This window comes from Stylophora pistillata, chromosome 6 (genome assembly GCF_964205215.1).
Source record: "Stylophora pistillata chromosome 6, jaStyPist1.2, whole genome shotgun sequence".
In the NCBI taxonomy this organism is placed as follows: Eukaryota; Metazoa; Cnidaria; class Anthozoa; order Scleractinia; family Pocilloporidae; genus Stylophora; species Stylophora pistillata.
In genome coordinates this window covers 14,830,004-14,855,480 of record NC_142524.1, presented here as the reverse complement: position 1 = coordinate 14,855,480, position 25,477 = coordinate 14,830,004, and the positions used below count along the sequence as shown (strand labels likewise).

Sequence of the window (25,477 nt, the reverse complement as noted above, 5' to 3'; positions counted from 1 at the left end):
GTATATTTTATAGCCGGGTGAAAGGAATTGACTGCGGTTATAAATTGACTTAGTGCCTCTCTGGTGGAGGAGGTAGCGCTGATACAGTCGTCAATGTAGCGACCGTAGACCGTTGTATTGACCGAAAAATTGGTGTTCGACAAAACATACAAAAAGAGTGGCGTAGCTGGGTTCCGTTTTGGTACCCATGGCTACGCCATTAATTTGTTTGTAATTTGAATTAGTCGGAAGAAAATCGTATGTCTATCTTGAAACAAAATTTCAACATAGACAGGGGTTATTGCGTGATAACTGTCCGAAGATTTTTCACCACATGATGGAGTAGCCAATAGAATTGCGAGGGAATTAATGGGTGGCTTATAAACAGCTATATTTCTTGATAACACTGCTAGATATCTGTAAATATCGTTGACATACTGGCTCATGGTGAGCTTCTCGGCCTTCAAGTTTTCTTATTGACGGTTCGTGTTTCATAATCCCGCAATTTTGTAATAGATGATTTTGATTTTTTATAGCAACAATTATACAACAATCCACAACTCTTACTCTTTTCACTTACCTTCTGGTGTATTGTTCAGCGCAAAATAATGGACCTTTAATCTAAAATAAGAACTGTGCGAGAAAAGACTGACTGTGACATTCCCGCCCAACACCAAAATTGCAAATGGGTCCCCTCCTTGGCAAAGATCCTTGCTTTGTCTCCAGGTCCGTATCGAAGTCCACGAGTTCCTATGTAAAAATGGGAAAATCGTTCAACAGATATATGAATAAAGGCTAAAAGTTTCTAAAGAAACTGTGGTGCTGCGTCGATGGGGATAACAAGGTAATTTGGTTATATCAACTAAGTTGTAGTTGTATACTGGCCACCGTGACAAATAAAAAAGCTGACGTTTCGAGCGTTAGCCCTTCGTCAGAGCGTTAGCCCTTCGCTCTGACGAAGGGCTAACGTTCGAAACGTCAGCTTTTTTTGTTCGTTACGGTGGCCAATTTACAATTTCAACTTAGTTGATATAACCAAATTACAACAGATATATGACAGATTAACCGCCTCCTGGTTAGCTCAATGGATAGAGCGCTGGACTGTTGTGCGGGAGGTCAAGGGTTCGAGCCTCGACCGGACCAACACTCAATGTCTTAAAATTATTGAGAAGAATTTGCTACCTTTCTATAACATCAAGAAATGGTTAGATATTCTAGTCTTCTCGGATAGGGACGAATAAATGGAGGTCCCGTCTCCTGCAGAGTTGGGGTAGGAGACGTTAATTTCCCACACACGAAATTACTGTGTGATGGATGTCCTCCCCTGGGGTGGGATGGGTGGGAAAGACTGAAGATCTGATCGATAGGCTGAAGCGGCTGCCAGAGACGCCTGATATGCTGACGTCTGTTCTCAACCTTACACTGCACCCGTAATTCAGCCTCTGGGCTGCAAGTGGTCAGATATAAACTATATTCATATTCATCAAACGAAATTAATTGATAATATTAACGTAGTTGCCATGTACTTATTACATACTCCAACGCTGTGAAGGACACTAATTCATTTAATTGACTAATTCATCATTTCAGCGCTATAGATAGTTTGATGAATGAAAAAGAGGAAGATACAAAAATAGTCGTTAGAGTGAAAGAACCAATTTAAATACGCTTCTGTTGACATGAAAAAGTGGATGTCATTCTACCTTTTAACTGGATAAACGCGAATCTAGACAAGAACTATCAGACATGGGGTGCTGACGGGCCTCACCTTTTTCCTTCAACAAGTTGCAAACTATTGAATGCAAAACAGCAATTGCAGGAATTCAACAGAAGTTGAAATACAACCCAAGGTCGTTTTAAAAGGCCCGTTGGTGTTTCAAATGCGTCAAACACCTGTTTTTGAAATCTATGCCAATTGACGAATTCAAGAAAAAAATCTCCAGAAAATAAATTTGTTACAGTGCCTCTGAGAATTTAAAGAAAATCATTTGCATGGAGGACATCTAAAACTCTCTCTACTTGACAACACAATTAGTCTTTTCTTACCAGCAATTGACGGTATGATTTTCAAAAACCAGAAGTATGGTGGAGTCCTCAACTGGTGTATAAATCATCCAGTTACAAGTTTTGTAGTATGATGGGCTGCCAGCTTCATCAATTACACCAGTTTTTTCAGTCATCGTACTTCCGCATACTGTTAAGTCGAAAGAGGATAAAACATAGTTGAATTTGAAATCCATCGCTTTTAACAGTGTGACATTGAAAACAGGTCATCACTTCGGAAGTGATGACCTGATTTCAATGCTACACATAATCCTCGAAACGGCGTTTCAAGGGTTTTGGCTTTACAAAAATACAATAGACGACCTTGCGAAAAAACCTATGAAAATGTCCCTCTCCAACCCCCAGCTGCTGAAAAAGGTTTCTTTGTGAATATACGTGGGGTAAATGAGACAGTTAACTAAGAAGCCATGCTATCATAAGTATCATTATCAATATTATTATTATCATTGTTTTAATCATTGTTATCCTTATTATTAGTATAATTATTAGAGCCTGCCCGAGTCAATCTTTTTTTTTACGGAATAAGAGATTAATTTCTTTTTAACTTGTTTCTTTCAATACCAGAGACGAATAATTTTATTTGTCATGACTTACTTTGAAAATACCGGACTCCCTTCAAGAGTTACTGATGGTATCTGAACCACAAGGAATGTATTTGGGAAATCGTTATTAACACTATCATTAAATTTTTTGTTATTTATATGATTCTTAATGTTCTATAGTGCGTAACTCTTCAAATTTTCTGTAAATTATGTACATATTTTAAGAGTTTAATAAAGTTGTTGTTATCATTATCATTAATTATCATTATTATAATCATTATTATTGCCATCATCATTATCATCATTGTTATGACCACTATTATCGTTAATGTCATTAGGATCAATGTTTTGTTTTCTTTTTTCAGTGATAAATCATTATTGTTATCGAAATTGTCATCCTCTCATCATTATGGTCATTATCATCATTCACATCATTTGCATCATTCGTTATCATCACTATTGTTACTACCATCATTATTTATATTTTATTTTATTTTTGGTAGAGAGTCTATCGTGATCATTTCCCTACTCACTCGTCCTGATTTTTTATCTTGAACTTTTATGGAACCACTAACAACGTGCTGGATAGCAAGGAAGATTAACACTTTTTTGTTGATTGAAAATTCTACATTTAGGCTTTGAACTAAAGTTGAAGCTTGCGAATAAGACGACAAACCACTGAGCTAATAGGACGTAACCGAGATAAAAATATAACTATGTACAGTTGACTCTATCTATAAAGGGAACAAAATAAAAATTACCTGACGATGCAACAGCAACAACAGATGATGATGTAGGCCAAATGGCACTTGGTGGATTTGCAAGGCCTAGATTGAAACAGGAAACTTGAACGGTGAGCCTTTGCTTGTCTCATTTTCCTGTGAAGTTGAGCCTTTTGAACGCTATTTGGACAAAGTATCGCTCAGGTTCAAGAATCATTCATCAGCTTTTGAAAGGTGGTTTTTTTCAAATGTTTGTCTTAGGGTAGCTCAAGGTGACGGATGTAAGCAAATTGCTCAAAGTACTCCATCATTTCAAGTTATTTTCGTACCTGAGTTGTGCGAATATCGAGAATTGATTGGCAGTCTCATAGGATTTTCCTTTGGAATAATATATAAATTAAGGGAAATAGTAGTCAAGAATTAAGTCGAGTTATTTTAATGGACAATAAGAGGAAGCGTCTCAGAGGTTTTAAGCAGATTGAAAATAAAAATTATGGCGCTTCCTTCGTTCATCAACGAGGACGTAAACCTTCGCTCAAATAGTATTCTTCCTGGTGGCAACTAGAATTTGTATTTCTATTTATTGCCAAGCAACTGCGAAATAATTTTATATTGTTTTTCTTGCTACGGCAATACTGTTTTAATTGTCCTGTTTTTATTCAATTAAGTTTGCTTTTTTGCGTGAGGTTCTGTAAGAATACGTAACGCCGGTAGCAATTTAGTTTCGCCAGCACGTACGTTGTTTTGGTTAGATAAATTCCATTGCTAGTTGAGTTCAACTAGGTCAGTCGTTTCGTTAGTTTTTTTCTGGCGCTGTGTTGCTAAGGGTTTTATTGTCGGAACTGGTTACGCCGCAAACTGTAAGTTCATTTCTATTCAATTTATATTTTGTCGTTGTTTTTGTCGTTGTCATATTCTGTACTTAGATTTTAGAATAAATAATTTATTTTTTCAGTTCGTGAGCGGGTGGGATTCTACAAATCCTACGATCTGATTGGTTTCGAGAGCAGGCAGTATTTTCCCATCAGGCCTGCTCTCAGCGGGCGGTATCCGTTTCGTGGTGAGTCGTTTTACAGAACATCTCTAGCTTCGTTGCAATTTTTCATAAACATATCTTGTTTTACCGGCTGGGTAGCACTTTTAAGGAAAGACTTCTGTCACGACCTTTTGCCAACAAATAACATCAATTCGCTCCTCTATCTCTCTGTCTTTCAAATCACTTAAGTTTTTCCGCAAAAATTGATTTCGAATTGAATTTGTAGTACTAAATTTTTTTGAAAGATTGAAACGCGGCCTAAAATCAACCATTTGTAATTTAATAATCCTGCACAAAAAGTAACTCAGAAAGTTAAAACGAAAGATATATGCAGGTAACAATTATATTTATCAATGTGACTCTCATTCGTCTTAATACCTGAATTCTCCGAAGTAATTTGTTCGTTTATGAAACGTTGAGCGAAGTTCATTTGAGATCTATGAATGCCCTTTCGCTTATCCTTTGCAAATCCCTTCAATTTGGACATTTCTACCATAAATTTCACAACAGAAACCAAACGAATTCGATGAGTGAAAGTCGCATTAAATCCCCTTGTGTCCAGCTAGAAAAAGCTTCTCATTTGACTTCAGTTTTCGGTGGAAGAAAGACAAGATTTACTTACGCCATTCCAGAAAACAACGAGCGGACTTTCAAAGCTCCAAATTCACTCACGATTTCACTTTCTGTGACATTTAAAACTGATCAGAGGTAAATCTTCGTAGATTAATCGTCGTTGGAAGTAAGATGTCTGAGTGTTTTTTAGCAGAGGATCGTCGGTGTGGTCATTTAACTCGAGTTTATCTGCCATACCAGTACTGTTGTTCATACAAGTGTGCATGCACTTTTTTCCCTCTCCAATTGACAGATGTGAGATTTTGACAGATCCTTTTTAAAAAATGCTTTGAAAGTTAGCTTGGAATCCTTTTAAATAACCTGGCCATTAAGTAAATAAAAATCTTTTTGTAGCCAAGTTCTTTTGGCAAGCATTATTTAAGTGTTAGAAAAAAGTACCAAGTACCAAGACCTTGGGCACAGTTTTTCCCAATACGGACTCCCCCGTCTGGTGGATAACGTATTCTTATTTTCGGTTGAATCTCACACATCTACAAATCTTTGCAACTAAACACACGTCCATCTGGCAAATAAACTATATGTGCATTCGCTTCGTGGAGTTTGGATCGACTTTTTCGAATATCCTTATTATTATACTTGTCATCATGAAAGTGCTTTATAGATAAGTATGTTGTCAGGATAAAGCAAAGACTGATTATGTGTATTAAAGCCAATCGTGAGAACCCTACCTGATATAGATGAAGAAGGCAAAGAGCGAGAGACAAACGTCCATGAAGGCGTCAATTCAGGCAATGATGATGAATGTGACTTTGAAAATGATGACGACGACGACGACGGCGATGCTGAAGAAGACAAGGCTTCTGCAGAGCTTGATGGAGTGATGTCTGATGAAAAAAATAAAACAGCAAGATGCAAGTTACACATCAGAAGGAAATAGATGAGGAGTGCAAGTTTCTAAAGAAACTGGTGCTGCGTCGGTGGGAGTACAGTATTAAAATACAAGTTGGTTTTATCATCTGAGTTGACAATGTAAACTAGCCACCGTAGAGAGCTGATTTTTCGCGTCGGCAGGGTGAATGTCATATTTCCATCAGTTACTGTTAAACATTTTGAACTGCAACTTGTATTTCGGTGTAGCTGGGTCTAGTTTATTCGATTCCAGTTCAAAGAATTTGTTAAATAAGAGGTTACTTTGGGTAAAAACAGAATTGTGACATTGGTTTAGTGAGAATTCGCAGTCTGAGTCCATTACTTCTAGAATTCGCTCATGACAGTCAAATTCAGAAAAATCGAGTCGATACAAGTTTTTCCCCCTTATTATTCCCTCTGCGTTTGGTGGAAGACGAGTGAAAGACAATAGACCTTTCACTTGAATAGTCGGAAACAAGTAGGACATAGATTTACGTCCGTGAGTTCATTCTGCGATATTTTCTGCATTTACCAAGGTCTGCTACTATTTTTATCGCTTTTCGTTTCTGCAAGGCACAAATTGGATCTTTGTATTGTATGTTTCGGTTTGCCGTTAAGATTTGACAAGATAATGAAACTTAGGCTTTTAGTTTGCATTCGCTGGATTGCTTCGATGAGTTAATTTGCCGGAGGTTAATGACCCATTCAAACAATGGTGAACGTGTAGCCCATTGTGCGCCGAAGACTCTTGTTAGAAGGCAAATCATGTTGGCGCCGGAAATGACAAACGAATGTCAGTCAAAGAAAGCTTTACTTTGATTTAACCACTGTAGCCCGCGGGCATCATTAAAACTTTGACAGTGCCCGCCAGCCATGATATTAAAAGGATGATGGAAGAAAATTAACAACTAGATCGAGTTACACATCTAGACGAGTATAATTTTGTGACGTTTCCATCAAGATTCATTTTGGTAATTGTGCCTCGGGAGGGCTATGCGTAGCTTATCTGTACCATCTCTTGTTAAATGAAGCGGATTCATTTATGCAAAGTCTCATACGAGAACAATGCATATGCTCCTCGAGAAACATGGACCGAGGAATCGAATCTATATTTCAACAGTTTTTGTACAATAGATAGAATGCTAAAGGAAATCTGTACTGAATGATAACATACTCTAGTGATAGATTACTCCTATATCAAATCTTTGCCATCGAAAGCTGGATTTGTACTTGACCTAAATGATCTAGTTTAAAGAGCAAACGCTCGCGTGATCGAACTAGCAAGCCCTGTTTCACATTTGACATTTTGGCTGCACCTAAATATTCAAATGCAGTTTTGAAGTGGACATAGATGAAAATTGCGATGCAGAAAACAAGCCCTTGGTAGGAGACGCCGGCTGAAGGCGGTCTTGTCAGCCGGGTATTATTTGAGTTTCCTATATGTTCTTGTGCACGCTTAAAGTTCAGTTCTTTGGTAGGTGTCTTGATGATGCAAAATGTAGTATTGCATTTAAAATGTATAGTGATGTTCACCAGCGTTAGTTCACGAGTCGCGTCCTTTCCATTGCCAATAAACGAGGACCGTGGGGAATCACATTTTTGAATAAGAATGTATATTGCATTCCCGTCAAAACTCAAAACTAAAGATAAGAAGAGTGCTTACTTTGGGACGAACCGTAGATTATCAGAAAAAGTGACAGCATCAGGACCAGCATCTTCATAGAGGTGGCTGTTACTGTTCAAAATGATAAGCATCTGCATTCCTCTGATGACGTAGGATGGGCGCACTAAAAGGGACAGTGTCAAGGTTAGGCCACAGGCCTAAACAACAAGAAAATAGGCTAAGTCCATTTTATTTCAAAACAAGACATTTTTTTCTCTCTTTTAAGGCAAACCGATAACATCCCATACAAACCTTTATAAATATAAAACATTGCGCAACACTGTAAGAGTCACGTCCGCTTTTCTTGTAGTGAGCTTGGGATGCCTGTGGTTAGGCATGTGCATTGAAATACAACAATTCTAAGCTTTGATATATATGCGTTATTAACCAAGCGTGAGGTCAAGGTAGCTGAATATTGGCCCAGTGAAGTCGTGGTACACAAAATGTGCGAAAAAATAACGACGTTTACATCCAGCCATCTTGACCGAACAAGCTTGGTAAATAAAGGATTTCTTATATTGCAAAAAGATTTCGCTTTATTAAGAGCTAAGAATGACTTGTTTACTTAGAGAGCCGGGAAAGAAAGTCGATCATGTTCGTAGCACATTAAAATCACGAGATACGTTTCCGTTTTCCTTGTTTTGACTATCTTCTGCCCTCTTTTGCGTTTCCATCACCGACATTATTCAGAACGTAGTTCAACTTCAATTGTTTTCATGCGCAGGATTAATGCAGGCAATCCTGAGCCCTGTCCGTTCGGGTAGCCAATCAGAACACAGGATTCGCTTCATCGTGCACGGGCGCTGCGACCGATGTAATAAGTAGATTTAACCAAGCCTAAAAGCCGAGCTCCAGTTATTTTAAGTTTTGGTCTTCATTTCGTTGAAAATCCTTGGCACTTCCTGTTACAACTTCGTTCCCAGGGCCTTTTCCCTTAGTTGGGGACCCAACTAAGGGAAAAGGCCCTGGGAACGAAGCTGTGTTAAATATGCTATTCGTTTTCAAGGGGATTTAGGGACCAGTCCGGGTGGAGGAAGGGGAGGGAGGAAAATTGACGGGGACTGGCACCGAGGGACGATATCATGCTCATCAGCGGTATTTTCAAGCAGCTGAAGACCTTTGTCAATGTACCTGATGTTTTGAACGAATTTTTTCAAGGATAAGGAATATATTCTTCTTCAGATACAGTGTACGATGTTAGTGTTAGTTAAATTCATATTCTATTGAGCGTGAATGATGACTTCGGTCAGGGAAAATGAGCCAAAATTAAAGGAAACGATGGTAAACGACTTCGAGTTAAGATATCACCGGTCGATCAAAGGGTTCACATGTGAGTACAGTGAGTGAAATACACACCGGAAACGTATGGGCTTCTTTTTTTTCTTCTGTTGATGTCGCCGATATTCCTGTAACGTGTCAATCTCCTCTGGTAAGCGTAGAAAATTAAAAAAAATTGCCACTTTCAACTCGAGGCTAATCCTGTTATTTTGTAACTTCTCTTTGGACTATTCGCCTTTTTAGGGTCTTCTGAAATACACGGCGTCTTTTCGAGAATTTCTGCTATTTAATTCGGTAAACTGCTGTAACTGCACATAACATCGGTGTCTTTACACCGTCCATGATCTTGACAACTCACACTACTGAAATACGAAATTTGTCTAGCATGTTTCCTTCGCTGCGAAAGTCTGATTCACAGCTGTGACAGACAAGCTTGAAATAGCGTCAGCTTTTGTAATCATTACGGTGGCTAATTTACCATTTCAACTTTGTTGATATATCCAAATCATTTCGTTACTCCCACCGACGCAGCCCCAAACAGTTTCTTTCGAAACTATCAGCCTTTATTCATTTATATGATGAAAGGAAGACTTAGGATTCGACAATGATGTTTTTAGAAACCTACGTGTACAGAAAAAATATCTGAGTTATAGTTGTAAATTACAGAAATTAATTCCAAACATCAATCATGTTTTACCTTTGATTTTAAAAGTTAGTTAATATTGTTATTGGCCTCATTAAAGAGGTTGAAGAGTTTTAAATGGTTGTCTCTCATGAAGGCAAGTAAACGAGTTTGTTGGAAATTGGGATTTGGCAACATTTCAACATGAAATTTAATATGATCTAAAAACAGTGTGCATTCGACCATCTAGTAAGACTTTCACTGGTTTGCTATGACAAAATGTTTACATCTAAGTTTTTTACTCAGGTTATGTATTGAATGCACAGTTTTGTCCATTTTCCCACTAATGCTGTAACAAGCTGGAGCATCTATGTAATATATTTCAACCCAACCATTTTCCACAATTTGTAAACACCATTATGCAATAATTATGCAGGGAGATGGAAAATTTGTGGCATGTATGCCATGCCTGAAATGTTATGTTATGTTATTGAGGATGATGTATATCGGACTTGGCTTGGCAGTTCAATTTTCTTCCCACTCCGGTTGTTGACTTAACTCAATGAGGTTGGGCTGTCAGGGCAAGGGGCTGAGGATTAAAGCAGGCCAACAGAGTTAGAAGTAATTATGAGGAAAGTGACTTTTTATTAAATCTGGAAACTATCATTGTGAAAAGCCATATTTGTGCTAGGTGACTCATTCTTAGTCTTATAAACTAGTTTTAGGAAGGATACAATATTTTATGACATAAACTTGATGTATAGGCTGTGCACAAAACTTTAATTTGACAAAAACTTTATAGCCATATACATGTATATTAATAAACCATTAAAGGGTTAGGGGAGGAACTGACGTGCCAGGCAGCTGCAAGATTTCATTTAATAGTAATGTATCAAGAATGAGTGTGTGTCTCATCATGGGTTCCAAACACTGAGAATAAAATGAAAACAGGAGGCTTTTATTGCTTTTTATTGTTTTGAGGTGTTTGGGCCCCCCTAAAGAAACACAAAGCACAATTTTTTAGGTATAGCTTCTCAAACAATTATTTATTATTATTTATTTATTGAGTCTTGTTGTTTTTTGTTTTGTTAATTAAACAATAGCTGTGTGATACAAATGATTTGAATGGAATGAATGTGTCATTTAGGAGTTATCCAACTTAATTTAGTGGTTATCATATTCATTGTTTTGTGCAACATGGATGAGTCAAGTTCAAGGTTTTGGATGCCCAAAATGTTTGAAGAGGAAAAGGAGCGTGTTATCAATTCTGTTACCAAATCTATGGTTTACAAGAACAAATGGGTTTTACAGATTTTTCGAGAATGGCAAAACTAAAGAACACTCAAGACTGTTTAAAGCTGAAGACATCGGTGTGGATGTGGAAGAGTTGACTGAAAGCAGTTCGGTATTGCAGAGTGTAACTTTGGATGACTGTATGTTGAATTCATTATAAATTCCAAGAACTGCCATAATATGTGAAATACCCAACTATTCTGTTACACTCTTTGAAGGAAATAAAGGTTTTGTTGTTTACATGAGACATTTAGTCGGAATTTATTCATGTCACATGAGTTTGGTAGAATCAGTAGACATTTGGATATTGTATCCAAATTATCAACCAATTTGATACGACATCCAAATATTAAACGATTTTCATTGGGTAACCAAACACATCCGCTCGATTTGGTATACAGTTGTTGATTGGTGGGCTCAAGTTATGAATTATTAATGAGTATGAGACTGAAGTAATTACTATATGTTAAAGTTTTAAAAAGACCTGTTGATAGCTAATAATAGGAGGTCTATGAATAATCAAACAAATGTTTGATTATTCATAGACATCAGCTTGTTGCGGACAGCACGTTTAAATAGCAATATCGCAGGGGCTGTGCCAGTGGTTCCGTGTGGCGTTGTGCTATAGTTACGTAAGAATCCTTGTAGTTTCTTCCTCCAATTTTTCCCATCACCTCTTGAGGCCTTGATACTTTTCTTGAGCGTTTCTACGAATCTTTGAACTTCACCATTGGCCCTAGGCCAGAGCGCTGAGACTTTGCGATGTTTGAAACCAAGCACCTGCGAAAACTTGGCGAAGTCTTCTCCATTGAATGGAGGACCATTATCTGTCTTGACCAACCGATGGTGGCAAACAGCTGATCAAGCTTAGGTATAACAGCGCTAGCGGATGTAGAGGACACTGGTACAACGAATGGAAACCTTGGGAAATCATCAACCGATAGGTGGAGGTTTTCACCATCGACGTAGGCGAAATCAACACTTACTTCATCGAAAGGGTTATTAGGTAATATTGACATTTGAAGCGGTTCTCTGGTGAATACTGCTGTCACAACTTGACATGGTAAGCACGTTTTAATCTTCATTTCGACCATTTTATCCATGTAAGGGAACCACACCTTTTCTCTTAGGAGGGCTTTGGTCTTTACTATGCCCAAGTGACCTTCATGTACAATCCACAATTCGTTCCTGCAGGGTGACAGGTACCACGAGACGATTGGATTTCAGTAGGACGGTGTCTGTACAGGTTAGTTGCTCCTTTATTTGCTCATATCGTGATAGCTCAGAAAGAGACACATTGGGAGGTGCCTTGTGCCAGCAACCGGACTTGACTGCGGCAATAACGGCTTGAAGGATTAGATCCTTTTCAGTTGCCAATTCTATCTCGGAAAGTGTAATAGCCTTTGGTACAGCATTCCTCGCGACATACGCAATATGTTCCTCAGATTCTGTTTCATAGTTCTGAGATTCAGGATCTCCAACTGGGTGTCTGGAAGCCTAGTCGGCTGGGTTAGCAGCGCCTGGGCGATACTCCACAGTGAAGCGAACTGCTGTAACTCCATGAGCCAGCGTTCGATTCTAGCTGATGGTTTAAATACTGGGTTGTTAAACAGAGTAACCAGAGGCTTGTGATCAGTAACGACTTTGAACTCATTACCATAAACAAACAGGTGGAAACGTTTAACCGCCCAGTATATTGATAGAGCTTGTGGATATCTTGCCTGGGCAGGGGTGAGCGGACAACTGGCATAATGCAGCGGCCTTACTGCATTGGTGGACTCATCTTTCTGGGTTAAGACAGCACCTACGCCTATAGGGCATCCATCGAAAAATATGGAGGTTGGTTTTCTGGGATCAAAATATGCGAGCGTAGTCTTGGTTGATTATGCAGCTTTGAGGCGTTCAAACGATGATTGTTCTGCTTCTGTCCACTGCCACTTTAGTCCCTCGCAGGTGAGCTGACGAAGGGGTCTGGTGACTACTGCGAAGTCCTTTATAAACCTTGAGCACAAAGCTGCAGAACTTAGGAAGCTGCGCACTTCTGAGATGCTGGTTGGAAGAACGACATGTTGAGGAGCATTAACTTTTCTTGGATCGGGTGACATCCCCTTTTCGGAAAACACATGACCGAAGAAGAGCATGGTAGGTACTTGAAACTCACATTTTGGCAAATTGATGGTTAGTCCATTTGTGTGGAGCTGGTGAAACACCTGTTTTAGGCGTCGGTCATGATCTTCCTTGTCTACACCACCAATGTAGATATTATCGCTGATATTCTTAACTGCGGGCATACCACAGATTGCATCACTAACCTTCTTTTGGAAGATTTCTGCTGCACACGAGAGATCAAAATTCAAGCGTTTATATCTAAAAAGCCCAACATGGGTTGAAAATGTGGTAAGTGGTCTCGAGTCAGGGTGAAGCGGGATTTGATGATAGCCTTGGTTTAAATCAATCTTGCATAATATTTTGCAACCATTGAGATTAGACACTACATCGTCAATAGTGGGAATGATGTGCCGTTCCCTGACAATGGCTTTGCTTAGGTAACGCATATCAACGCAGATTCTTACTTCATTTGGTTTGTTAGGCTTTGGTACTACAACGATTGGTGATACCCATGGGGTTGGACCTTTGGCACGTTCAATCTTCCTCTAGTTGCTTAGACTTCTTTTCCACTTGCTTTCTAACATGGAATGGGATGCGACGATGCGGTTGAGTCAATAGCTTGACAGATTTATCTATATGTATTTGAACTGGTTCCCCTTTGTATTCACCCATTCCACGAGTTAGGCCAGGATAGTTTTTCAAGAAGTCAGGAGCGTTAGGAGGTAGAGCAGGAGATAGTTGATCAACTGTGTTTATAACCCTTATAAGATTCAATTTCTGTGATGTCATCCAGCTGAGTATAGAGTTTGATGAACCTTTGGCAACATAGAATGTTTCCTCTGATAAACCATAATCGCTTGTAATCTTAGCCTTGAACTTTCCATAAAGATCTAGCGGTTTGGCAGTCATGTATGGATACACCTTAGTGCGGGTAGGTGACAGTTGCGGCTTCTGATTTAGGATATCAAAGTCCTTGAAACTTAAAACATTGACAGTTGCTCCAGAATCAGCTAACACTCGGATGGGTGATTGTAAGATTTTAACTTGAAAGATGGGCTGGGTACCCTGTGGTTCCTGTGAAATGGTGCGAAACGTGTATTCTTTACCGTTGTCACTATCAGCACTTGTCAAGGTAGAAGTTTCATTATCTGGGGACCCTCCGACATCTGCAGACCTATTATGGAAAGTTCAAGGCTGGTATGGTGTTTATTTTTCGAAGATTTCTTTGGGCGTGCAAATCTTGAGCGATTACGGCTGGGCTTGCTGCGGCAAACTTTGGAGAAGTGGTTCGTCTTACCGCAACTCAAACATTCTTTACCTTGAGCGGGGCATTTCCCTTGATGTGGGTAACCCCCGCCACACAAACCACACTTTTTGCTGCGAGGTCTAGATTTTATTTGACCCCGATGGTTCTCCTTTTGTCGATCGTCGCTTACTTTACATCGACCATCGCTCACTGCGTGTGATAACTGTTTTCCCATCTCTGTAGTTTGTTCATCAGCTGTTTCCATGGCGCAAGCGGCCTTGAGAATATTTTCGAGGCTAAGGCTTTGTTCGATGGCTTTACGTCTCAGGCGAAGGGATAAGGTTTCCTGGATAATTGCTGCTTGATCTCCAAATCTGTATCAGCAAATTCACACTTACGGGCAAGCAACTGAAGGCGTGTGAAGAATTCGGTTATGTTTTCACCTGATTTTTGCGTTTCTTGTCAAAAGACATAGACGTGATGATCGACACATTTTTGAGGCTCGAAATACTCAGTAAGCGCTTTGACAGCGGTCTTATATTCGTCGCTTCCTTCTGGCGGTTCTGGAACTGTGAGAGTCTCAAATATATCGCAGGTATCTTCTCCCACATAATGTAATAGCATTGCTTTCTTTTGGGATGCTTGGTTGACATTCATTGCTGCAAACATGTTGTTCAGACGCTTGACATATTTTTCAAAGCGAACGGGTATCGTGTCCCGTGGTTGAAGCTCAAATTCGGGAAAAGAAGGCAGATTAATCGCCATTGTGGTAGCTGCTGAGGGTGCCGTAGCTGCTGCGGTCGCAGAAGCTGTTGAGGACTGTGAAGGTGCTGAGGTCGACGAAGATTCCGTTTCATTCATTGAGCACAAAACTGATTGGTTGGTTTCGGGTCGATTCCACATTTGTAATTCAAGGATTTTTGTCTTCGATTATCGGCATCCCATCCTCGTCGCCATTTGTGATGTTTCTCATTGATTCAGACTCATGATGTATATGATTAAAAAAGATTTAATAAAAGACTAAAAGAATACATCAGCCTCATGGCAACCATGATAGTTTTCGATCCAGAATCCTTAGCGTGTTAATATATACATAGGACGACTTCCGGTAGATGACATAAACAATACAGTAACTATGATGATCATTCTAATTGACACAAACCAATCGCAGAGCCCAAATGATATCTCTTATAATCAATATAGCCACTTCAGTGTGAGGGATTTTTTTTAAGATGATTATGTATCTTCTTCTTATAGGGATCTATTTTTAATATTTATCTTTCACCAGCTGACATCTGAGAGATCAGGACTGTAATGAAAGAGATGTTCAGTGTTTGCATAATTGAGGCTTTATTAAACAAAACCTCCTGCTTACATACAGAACAACATAAATATGGCTGGCTAACAAAAAAAAGGGTCCACTGACAGATGTACACTAACAAGTCTGCTGACATTTGTGCGGGCACTAAACTACACAGGGAGCCTAGTAAACAACATAATAATTAAATTCAAGTGCCAGTTAAATTGTCGCATTGTCACTACAAAGACCGCACTGGTAATTTGCCAAATTTTAGGCAAACCCTACAACTAATGAAATCTTTATTGATTAAAAACATGCAAGGCATTGGAGGAAATAAGCTGGCACAGTTCAAGTTCCATTAAAGTTCTTAAGTTTTCTGTGGTATTTTTTTGTATTAAATGGTGAAGTTTATTAAGTTTCTCTAAATTCCAATGTCTTCCATTCATTTGTTTGTTTGCTTTCCTAGCAGTCTTAACTATGGTTACCAAGAAATGCTATAAATAGGAAGCAAATAAAATGTGTACAGTTAAAAAGGAGATTATGTTATCAGGTACATATAATGAAGAGTATTGCTTGAATGTATCACTGTAATAAGTGCAATTGCCTAGTAAACACTATTCTATTCTTCCACCTTGGAGGAAGCCTTGTGTACACAAAATTTGAAGTTCAGTGCTTTAACTAGCTTTTTGGGTACAAAGAAAGATTAAAAGAGAACAAAAGCAATGTATCAAATAATTTCTTTAAAGACACCTCTAATATGTTAAGTATACACAACCGACATGAAATAGTAAAGCATGGCAAGCATTGGGGCATGATTGTTGATTTGCATTTAAATATTCTAACAGATTATTGTGAGTGTACTTTGCAGGACTGAATTTAATTAAGAACCCAATCAAAGTTTTTAAATCAACGGTTAGAAACTGCTGTAAAATTTACTATTATTGTTTACAGCAAGAATTATGAGAGGGTTTGAAGAGATCACATCCTTCTCTCTGACAGTTTAGAAAACTTGTGTATCTCTGTTTTCAAAGAATAATGTTTCTCATGAAAACTTGAAGTGCCTATGACACTTATTTTTTTCTATTCTACATCAAAATATAATGACTCTTAAACATGTTTTCGCAACATTTGTGGTATTTTGCCCTTTTGTGAATTCTTTATCAAGCTCTATAATCCGCAGATAAAATGTCTGGCCGAGCAAAGAGGGACTGGGCGCCATCACGTCACAGTAGGAATCTTGTGGAGAGAAATATTCTTCATCGAGTCAAGGGTATTCGAAAAACCCCAAGCTACACATTGAAATGCATTTTTTGGCTAAAAAGATTGTAAACAGTAGCTTCCACACTCACTTGGCTTCTTTGATAAAATTGGTGTTACTGCCATTACGTCACGGGTTCTAGTACTCTTTAAAGCGGCCAAAGAGATACGGGGAGCCTAAGTTCGATACAATTTCGGACTTTTATCGCCTCGTAAAATAACAAAGACGCATCAGAATCACCCTTAGATCCTACCAGACACCCTCTACATACTTCTACTTTTATAATTTAATGCTAAAAAATAGGTGTCATAGGCACTTTAAAAATTAGACATTAACTACCACTAACAGGTTTTCCCATCATAAATGTTTCATAAGAACAGATTTTCATCACATTAAGTTCTATTTTATATATTTGAAAGGATAATTATATTTTAATACATATAAATTAAGACAGATAAATGTAGAAGAATGATAAAATAAATTATGACTTCCTATATAATTCAGGTTTTAAATAAGGAAATATGTAATACCTCTTAACAAGAATAAAAGGCCATGCCATTTATGACTGTTCAAACAGTTTATGTAAAAACAAAGATGGAATTTAAGAAAAATACTAAAACATGGCATATCCCTTTACTGACATTGGCTAGCACACACAGATGAGAAAGAGGCTCTAAAAAACAGAGTAATAAATTAAGGGTTCAGGAGAATCACATTCAGGGGCAGATCAAGGGGGAGGATGCAGGGGGTGCGCACCCCCCCCCCCCGAGATGACTTGCGGCTTTCTAAGTGGTATTCTGCACAAAAAAATAATATGTGGTTTATTGGTGTTGAAGTAGAGCAAGAAACGTGGTTGAAGAATTTATGTTAAACGGCGTAAAAATGGTATGTTATTGCCTAGGCAAAAGCCTTCTTCGTATTCGCTATTACAATTTGTTTACGTCCGGTCACCAGTCAGTTACGCCATTCTTTAGTGGTGCACCCTCTCTTCAAAAAATCCTGGATCCGCTCCTGACATTAAGTTCTATTTTGACACTTGCTAACCAAGTCACATTTTCAGTGCTCACTCTGGTAAGTCACTCGAGCTCTGCAAGTTACTCGAGCTAAGTTCAGAAATTTTAATTTTACCTTCCCACACTTGAATTAAAACATAAATTCATCATTTGTAGGCAGTTTAGTGGGGAAATTAAAGGTCAAATGTGACATAAAAAGAAGCGCATTACAACAAAATAAAGCAGAAGGATTTTACGTATTGCATGCTTCTGAATACAGCTATGAAAGGAAGTCTTAGTCTACGTTTTACCGCAGATGTCGGGCGAAGAGAAAGTCGCACCAAATTTTGCAAGGCAATTAATCCTTTTCCCCCCGTTCGAACGAATTGAGTAGGAAGCTTAAAAACATAGGACTACGACCAAACAATGCTGTTCAAACTTTTTTGCAAAGGAAATAATTCCATGAAACCAGCGTGTTTGTTTGTATCACACCTTTGATGGATTCTCACATAACAATAGTCTCAATCGAATTACCGCGACAAACGTACTTGAAACATGAACATCGCTGACTCAACCTCATTTACATTTTAATTTTCGGAAAGGCGATTTATTCAAATGCTAGGGTAAACCACGTATTTTCGACGTAGGAACGAATCTTTTAAATGAATAACAGTAACTGAAGAGTCAATGATAAAAGTTTGCTTAATTTCGCTGCTCGCAATTTTTTCCCCTCAACACCAAGACTGAATTAAATATTCCAAACGCAAGGAAAATAAATAATTTGGCGAATACGAACACTCTGAAATGTTGTTTGAACGATTAGCCGGCGCGGAGGTTCCTAAACGACGATACCAAATAATTTTACTGCAAAGTCATTTAAATTTTGGCCCGAATGAAAACTATGAGTTATAAACCAAGAATCGTATCAAACTAAACATTTCGCATTTCGAATTTTCCTGGGCATCAGCTTGAGAAAAACTCAGATAAGACTCATCTTACCTCCTAGCTTTTCCTCGTCCTTTCTCGGCTCCTTCATAGTTCGCTTTCACCGCATTTACCTTTTTTCAGTCTATTTTCTGGAGCTCTTTCTCTTTCCTTCTCACTTTACTCTCCATCAGACGAAAACCTTTTTCTCAAGTTCTTTCTTGTTTCCCTTCGCTTTCCTTTTACCCGTCTTTCTGCCTCTTTGGTCAAGTCCTTTCTCACTCTCTTTCGCGTCGGTCACGACCCGCTGTATGCTTTGGCTTCTTTTCTCTTCTTCCTGCCTCGGTTCACTTCAACCCAGTCTCCCCAGAGTTGAATTAAAGTAAATTCTTCCTGGCCTGTTGTCATGGCTTTTTCTACCTGTATTGTTACTTTGGAAGATGATATGAAATCGCAAATTACTGAAAAATAATGTTTTCAATGTGTTCTCAATCAGCATGATTTCCCGCTCAAACCAACATACACTGTACCTGGAGAGTGCATTCAGTGCGTACACCTCATCAGGCTGCTCATATATTTTACTAGCGCAAGCGCGCCCGATTTCCAAGTCATACACATAAGTACGTATAATTAATGTATAATTAATGTATAATTAATGCCCAGGAATGGTCGTACGGTCACATAAAAACGAAAGTTTTCGGCTGGATTGGTTACTAATTTTGGAAATAATGATTCTTAGCTGCGCGCGTTGCGAGCTCCGCTATTGTAATCGTCCGCCATCTTGGATTTCATAATTCATCTAGGTATACGGCTTTAAACACATCAGAGCGGATTAGAATACCCCTGTTTAGTGATCGATCAAGTTTCCACTCTCTATATTTTGAACATACGAACCTCTTTACGCGGGTAATTTTAAGTTGTGGACACTGAAGCTGGACAGATTTTATACAGCAACGATGAGAGTTCACTCGCGGCGATAATTTTACTTTTCGTATCTGTTTTGAAGTAAGTTAATTGCGAGAAAACGCTCTTTACAAAGTTATGCCTCTTTCTAACAGAGGCATAACAGAGGACACTAGTGCCTCCGATAATTCGTGACTCGTTTTAATTTTTATCCGTGATGTGTATATGAAAACTTTAAGTAAATTACACCGTGTGACTCTGAACTTGTCTTTTTTGTTTAACATGTAGTTCATCTCTTTTCTCCTAATTATTGTGGCCTTGTTTAATCATGTGAACAGGAGTTGGATGGTGAATGTTGTCATCTTTAGTCATGCATGCGATCCACACCCTTAAAAAATCTTTGAATGAGAGTGCTGTATTTGCTTCATAAAGATAACTACGCAAAATTATTATCCTTTGTTTCAATCCCATGCGGTTACCCATCTTCTCTTCAATCGACAGACCTTTCCATTACTATGTCACTGTGACTTTATCTTTTAGTTACATGCCACTTTTAATTTTCAGGCAGCACCTAGCATCGTCGCAAATTTTGAGTTAAGAGTGTTTTTATTTGCCAAACTGCTCTGTTTTGCGAGGGATCATAAACAAAATCCTTGATTATCCATTGTTGCAAACAATGTCTGTTGCGCTTTTTTTCTCCTGTTTTTAATACTGTTTGTACAGAAAGATGCATTTTGTAACCATTGATAGCTATGCCATTTTATTACATGCCATTAATCTTAGATCTCATACTTCAGTTATGGATAAGGAATTTAAAAAAACTTTAAGCACTGGTCACTTGGAGGAAGCACACGTCCCACCTCTAAAAGGATTGTTTACCTTTTGCAATGTTATTGAATGTTTGTTTATTCAGAGAAAACAATGTTGCCTTGGTGTGTTTATTTCTCTCCGCGTTGCTTGATTTCTCATCCCGCGCGTGATATCGTGACTCTCATGACCTCATTCCAATGTTGTTGCGTGACATTTCAATCTTAGGGGTTAATTTTTTTTTCTCGTTGCCATGCACCCACCAATAACGTAGCTCCATTTTCTGCCTTTAAAAGCACACACAACCCACAATTCCTCTATTCGCTCCGACGAAGGGCTAACGCTCGAAACGTCAGCTTTTGTCATCATTACGGTGGCCAATTTACCATTTCAACTTTGTTGATATATCCAAATTATTAGGGGTTAATTGCTAAGCCTGCAATATGATTGGTACAAATTACTCTTCTCTCATTGGTTACTACCCATTCCACCGCATATTGTTATTATCACTGTTTATTTCAAATGTATACAATCGATTGCAAAAACGCTGACTCCTAAAGAGAGTAAGGTGTTTGAGCAGACAATGATGGAGAAGAGTAAAATTAAAAAATATAATATTGGATTGGATGGATTGCAAAAACGTTAAAACCAAAGAAGCGTATAAGACGAATGATGAGACCCCATGGCTTTATGGGTCGGATGCGCATGATAACCACCATTAATATACAATCTCTTACGTCATACCTACAGACAATAGATTTTATCTATGTAGATGTGACATCATACCTACAGACAATAGTTTTATGAGCTCTTGTCTTTACAAGTGCGACTCAGGAATATGCATAATAAAACAATTGTTGGATTCGGTTTCCCCATAATAGCGATAATTATCAAGGCCTCAGTTTATGTTATCCGTCTCAGCCTTCAGCCTCCGCAGGTAACACAAACCTTGGTCTTGATAGTCATCGCTATCATGCTCAATCTCATCCGATAATTGCTAGTTAGTTGCACTTGGTGAATAACGGAAGCCATGTAAGCTTTCATGAAAGAGACGGATCATCATGCAAAACGATTATACATGAATAATGAGAAAAGTGAGTCACTGATTATGTATCTGTGTAAACATTTCCTATAAGGCCATTTGATTTCATGTTTCATGTTTTTCAGGTGTCAACGACTGTCAACGCTTTTCCAATCGAGTATTGTAATTCCTGTTACAAGACATAAACTTTTGGAACACCCGGCACTAACCAGCAAGGTCCAGCGTTTCTTTAGTTTGTTTGCGTCTGTTCTTTACCTCTTAGATTGGGTTGTAATGATATGACTCTAGACTTAACGTAATAGGCACCTTTATTAAAAATCCATCCAAAGCCCTAGATGCAGCAAAAAGCGGGAAAACACCATCACACACAAAGATTAGACGTACCGAAAAACCATTACTCGTACATGTTCCCACCTTTGCACCTTAATGACAATTGTGAGATGGCAGAAGAAGTTTTGTTTATTAATTTACATTATTTTATGACGCAGACACACGTATTCATGGACAAAATAAGCATATGAAAGGTTGAACAGACAGATTAAACACTGCATTTACCCATGCTTTATCTTAAATTTTAAAAAAATTCTCTGGAGAATTTCCCTCTCATGGGTGAGGTATCTCTAAACGATACGAAATTGGCAAACTTTTCCGTTTCACACCGTAAAACTACCTTAGGTTGATTTGCATACCGATCTAACGAGATCCGTTTTCTCCACTACTCTTATTTCATTTCATTGGGGGGACACCAACACTGACACTTGCACTAACTGGACCGCCTTACCATTCAACTAATATTGTAAGCCATTGTTAGCAGCAAAAATTAGTTAATTGATTAATACAGCAGTTGTTACCACTGTTAGCAGATTTCTGTTCTTAATATCTTTAAATGTTGGCAAGATTGTGATGCTATTTTGATGTATTTTTTGGATATTTAAGGATTAAAGATAGATGACTTAAGATGATTAAGAAGAGCTCAAGGTATCCCTTAAAATCTTACCACTCTCTCTTTAATCCAGTTCATCAAATTTTCTCGCTAATCGCCCGTTGAGCTATAAACACGATCTAGAAGGCTGCATAGAAAAATTCGCTCCGACGAAGGGCTAACGCTCGAAACGTCAGCTTTTGTAATCATTACGGTGGCCAATTTACCATTTCAACTTTTGTTGATATATCCAAATTATTGCATAGAAAAATGTTAGCACATATATGTAAATGATCAGTCCATTATAAACAACTAGACCCCAGAAGATATATGTAAAGAGCTGTTCACGCTCAATACACTTTTTAAATGCCTTCGTTGTCCGTGTCAAGGCCTGGTAGTTGGTTTAACATTTTTTCTTCCTCTTCCTTTCTTCCTCGGATATTGTCAAAATGACCCTTGAATCTATGAAGCTCGACGTCTGCGTCTTCGTTGTAGGCAACCGTTGTCCCTTTCGGCACTTGATTTGAATTGCATTTTCTGAAAGGTTAGAAGAAGACAGAATATAAATATGATTATTTACATGTTATCCTCTTTCCTAGATCTCTACGAAATTCCAAGGCTTTACTTTGTCGGTATCGGGTGGTGTCACATTTTCAACAACTAATTTATGTTCTACAGGTTCAAAAACATAAAAAAACGGAAAAGAGCTGACGTGATTATAGTAAGACAGAAAATAATTTAGCGGAAGGATATAAATGACAGTAAGGTCGAGGTAAGTATTATTGCCAATTTCCTTCTCTGGTGGTGATTTTCATATCACAATAAGATAGCTTACAACCCTTTAAACATTTTTTCTCGCACGCGATTAGTCAAAACGCACCATGTGGCCGAATATGCCCCGGCTAAAATTGGGTCAAAGGGTCTCGTTTTACTCTGGTGTCAAAGAGGGTGCAAAAGTGGCAAAAGTGAACAAAACTCACCTGCGACATCCCAGAACACAAAGTGTGATGATCAATATAGCCCCAGCTGTTGCTCCCCCAATAATGAAATACCGTTTTGGTATTTCTTCATGATTAACTTTCGGAGTCTCTGTAAAACTGCTTTTAGTAGAAGGGTCGAGGAATGCAATTGATAGGCTAACTACTGTCACGTTTAGGGCTTTTTCCAACTTTTCACGTGATGTTTCGATGACTGTCAACAAAATGTTTTTATCCAGGGCAGAAGGAGAATCAGCAGCCACTCCAGGTGGGAACTGGACGTAGATCGCAACTCGAATCTGAAAGATATGCGTGGTTCTCTCTGGATAACCTGGAAGAAGGTGAACTTGATCTGATGTGAAAAGGATGTAGTGTGGTGCCCTCCTGAAATCAAAACCAAAGAGCTATTTATTTAACTTGAAATAGATAGAGCACCCGTTGAGCTTCGCAAAACAAATTCATCTTATGTTAAAAATAAAATATGTTTATATCGTCTTTCAATAAAGCTGAATTCTGTTGTCCTGAGTCCTGGTACTTATCCTTTCGTATGGTTATAAGTTTGTTTTTATTTACATGCAAATTAAACTTATTTTATACGAATGGTTAAGCACAAGGCCTCGTTTTTAAAGAGAGGCCAAAGTTAATTCGGAAATAATCTGGATATATCAACAAAGTTGAAATGGTAAATTAGCCACCGTCACGATTACAAAGGCTGACGTTTCGAGCGTTAGCCCTTCGTCGGAGCGAATAGAGGAATTGAGGGTTATGTGTGCTTTTAAAGGCAGAAAATGGAGCTACGTTATTGGTGGGAACATGACAACGAGAAAAACACGAATAAATTAGTGGAATGAATAGCGTTCGTTGATACCTGTGGGATTTAGACTGCCGGTTTGAAAGATGAGCTTTACCTAATCAATCTAAGCAACATATGGCAATCTGCGGTCTTTCCCTACACTTAGGTAGCACGGAAAGCCGTAAAACTCTTGAACAAAAGCTTTTAAAACGGCAGTCTAAATCCCACAGGTATCAACGAACGGTTTTCATTCCACTAATTTATTCGTGTTTTTCTCGTTGCCATGTTCCCACCAATAACGTAACTCCATTTTCTGCCTTTAAAAGCACACACAAACCACAATTCCTCTATTCACTACGACGAAGGGCTAACACTCGAAACGTTAGCTGTTGTAATCGTTACGGTGGCCAATTTACCATTTCAACTTTGTTGATATTTCCAAATTATTTCGTTACCCCCACCGACGCAGCCCCAAACAGTTTCTTTTGAAACTATCAGCCTTTATTAATTCGGAAATAGCCTAATTAGTTATGACTAGGCTTGGTAATGATGCAGTCACCTTTTTCGAAGTCTTCTGGTTATGCAGTCTCTGCTTTCCCCACAGAAAGTGGTCACAGAATCTGCAACTGCTCCTTTGAAGACTTGCTCTACGGGTAGGGTCCACTAAATAATTGTGAAGCATGAAAGTTTTTTTGTGGTTTATAATATACTCATTAAATCAAATTCTGTGTTTCATAATCATAATGGTTAATTCGATAAGATTCTTCCTTTGAAGAAAAAAAGTTTTTCCGCCCTTTTCAAAATACTAGAGGTTCCTTTTTTGTAAATTTTTTTCACTATTGATTTTCCTGAAGGCTATTCAACGTTTTAAACCTCTCAAATTAAACCTACACTCCTGCACCCAGAACGGCCTCGTAACAACTTTTCTTCTTTTGGCCGGAAAAGTTAATTTTTTCATCCAAACCACTGGCGATAACGGTGATCATTGCAGTTTAAAATCTGGTTTTTCATAAATTCTTCAAACCTCTGTTTATAACTTTGATAATATAATTTTCGTATCACATTCGAATGAAAGGCCCTACCTGAGATAAGTTCAGTCCTTCAAGTGCGATAATAATCGCTTGACGTTTTTCAATTAAGGACGGGATTCTTGGAGTTGGTGCGGGCGGCGGAGGAGGTGGTTTCTCATTCTTATCAAGGCCTTGAGTTAAAATTAAAATAAGTCGGTAACATCATCACCAGGGAGGTCGAGTCGACATTCAAAGCTGAAAGATGACTCTTTGGAATGATCTAGGTTCAGTATGTATCCGCAGGCTAGTTACAGGAAATATATGGAGATAAATTTCCTCAACGAATAATAAATTTATATTACCGAGTGCATCCAAATAGGTCCTATCCACTTTGTTTTAACTTCTCTTGCGATGTCTCAGAAATTTGAGTTACTTATGCAGCACTCACACCGAAGCTTAAACATGTTTTAAAGCTGCTTCGTTAAACACGGTTTAAAATCTTTTTCTTCCTAG

General features: G+C 38.4%; 2 protein-coding genes and 1 pseudogene across 5 annotated transcripts in view; all 3 read right to left on the bottom strand.

Annotated features, from left to right (window-relative positions):
- LOC111339273 (mucin-like protein) overlaps positions 1–7,637 on the bottom strand; it is a 50,079-nt gene extending 42,442 nt beyond the window's left edge. For 2 of the 3 annotated variants that reach the window (XM_022945894.2, XM_022945895.2), the window contains exons 1-5: positions 7,489–7,637; positions 5,645–5,800; positions 3,347–3,412; positions 2,026–2,173; positions 560–729 (exon numbers count right to left, since the gene is read on the bottom strand). In XM_022945894.2, the coding sequence (XP_022801629.2) occupies positions 560–729; positions 2,026–2,173; positions 3,347–3,412; positions 5,645–5,800; positions 7,489–7,546 (598 nt within the window). In that variant the 5' untranslated portion in view covers positions 7,547–7,637. The remainder of the gene's footprint in view (positions 1–559; positions 730–2,025; positions 2,174–3,346; positions 3,413–5,644; positions 5,801–7,488) is intronic. The other variant, XM_088762576.1, reaches the window with a different exon arrangement.
- Positions 7,638–13,324: 5,687 nt separating this feature from the next.
- LOC148728415 (uncharacterized) lies at positions 13,325–14,907 on the bottom strand (annotated as a pseudogene).
- Positions 14,908–21,556: 6,649 nt separating this feature from the next.
- The window catches only part of LOC111339276 (uncharacterized), a 49,644-nt gene continuing 45,723 nt past the window's right edge, over positions 21,557–25,477 (bottom strand). The window contains exons 33-36 of one of the 2 annotated variants that reach the window (XM_088762577.1): positions 25,037–25,155; positions 24,514–24,617; positions 23,165–23,545; positions 21,557–22,721 (exon numbers count right to left, since the gene is read on the bottom strand). In XM_088762577.1, the coding sequence (XP_088618703.1) occupies positions 22,547–22,721; positions 23,165–23,545; positions 24,514–24,617; positions 25,037–25,155 (779 nt within the window). In that variant the 3' untranslated portion in view covers positions 21,557–22,546. Of the gene's footprint in view, positions 22,722–23,164; positions 23,546–24,513; positions 24,618–25,036; positions 25,156–25,477 lie in introns of those variants that run through there. The other variant, XM_088762578.1, reaches the window with a different exon arrangement.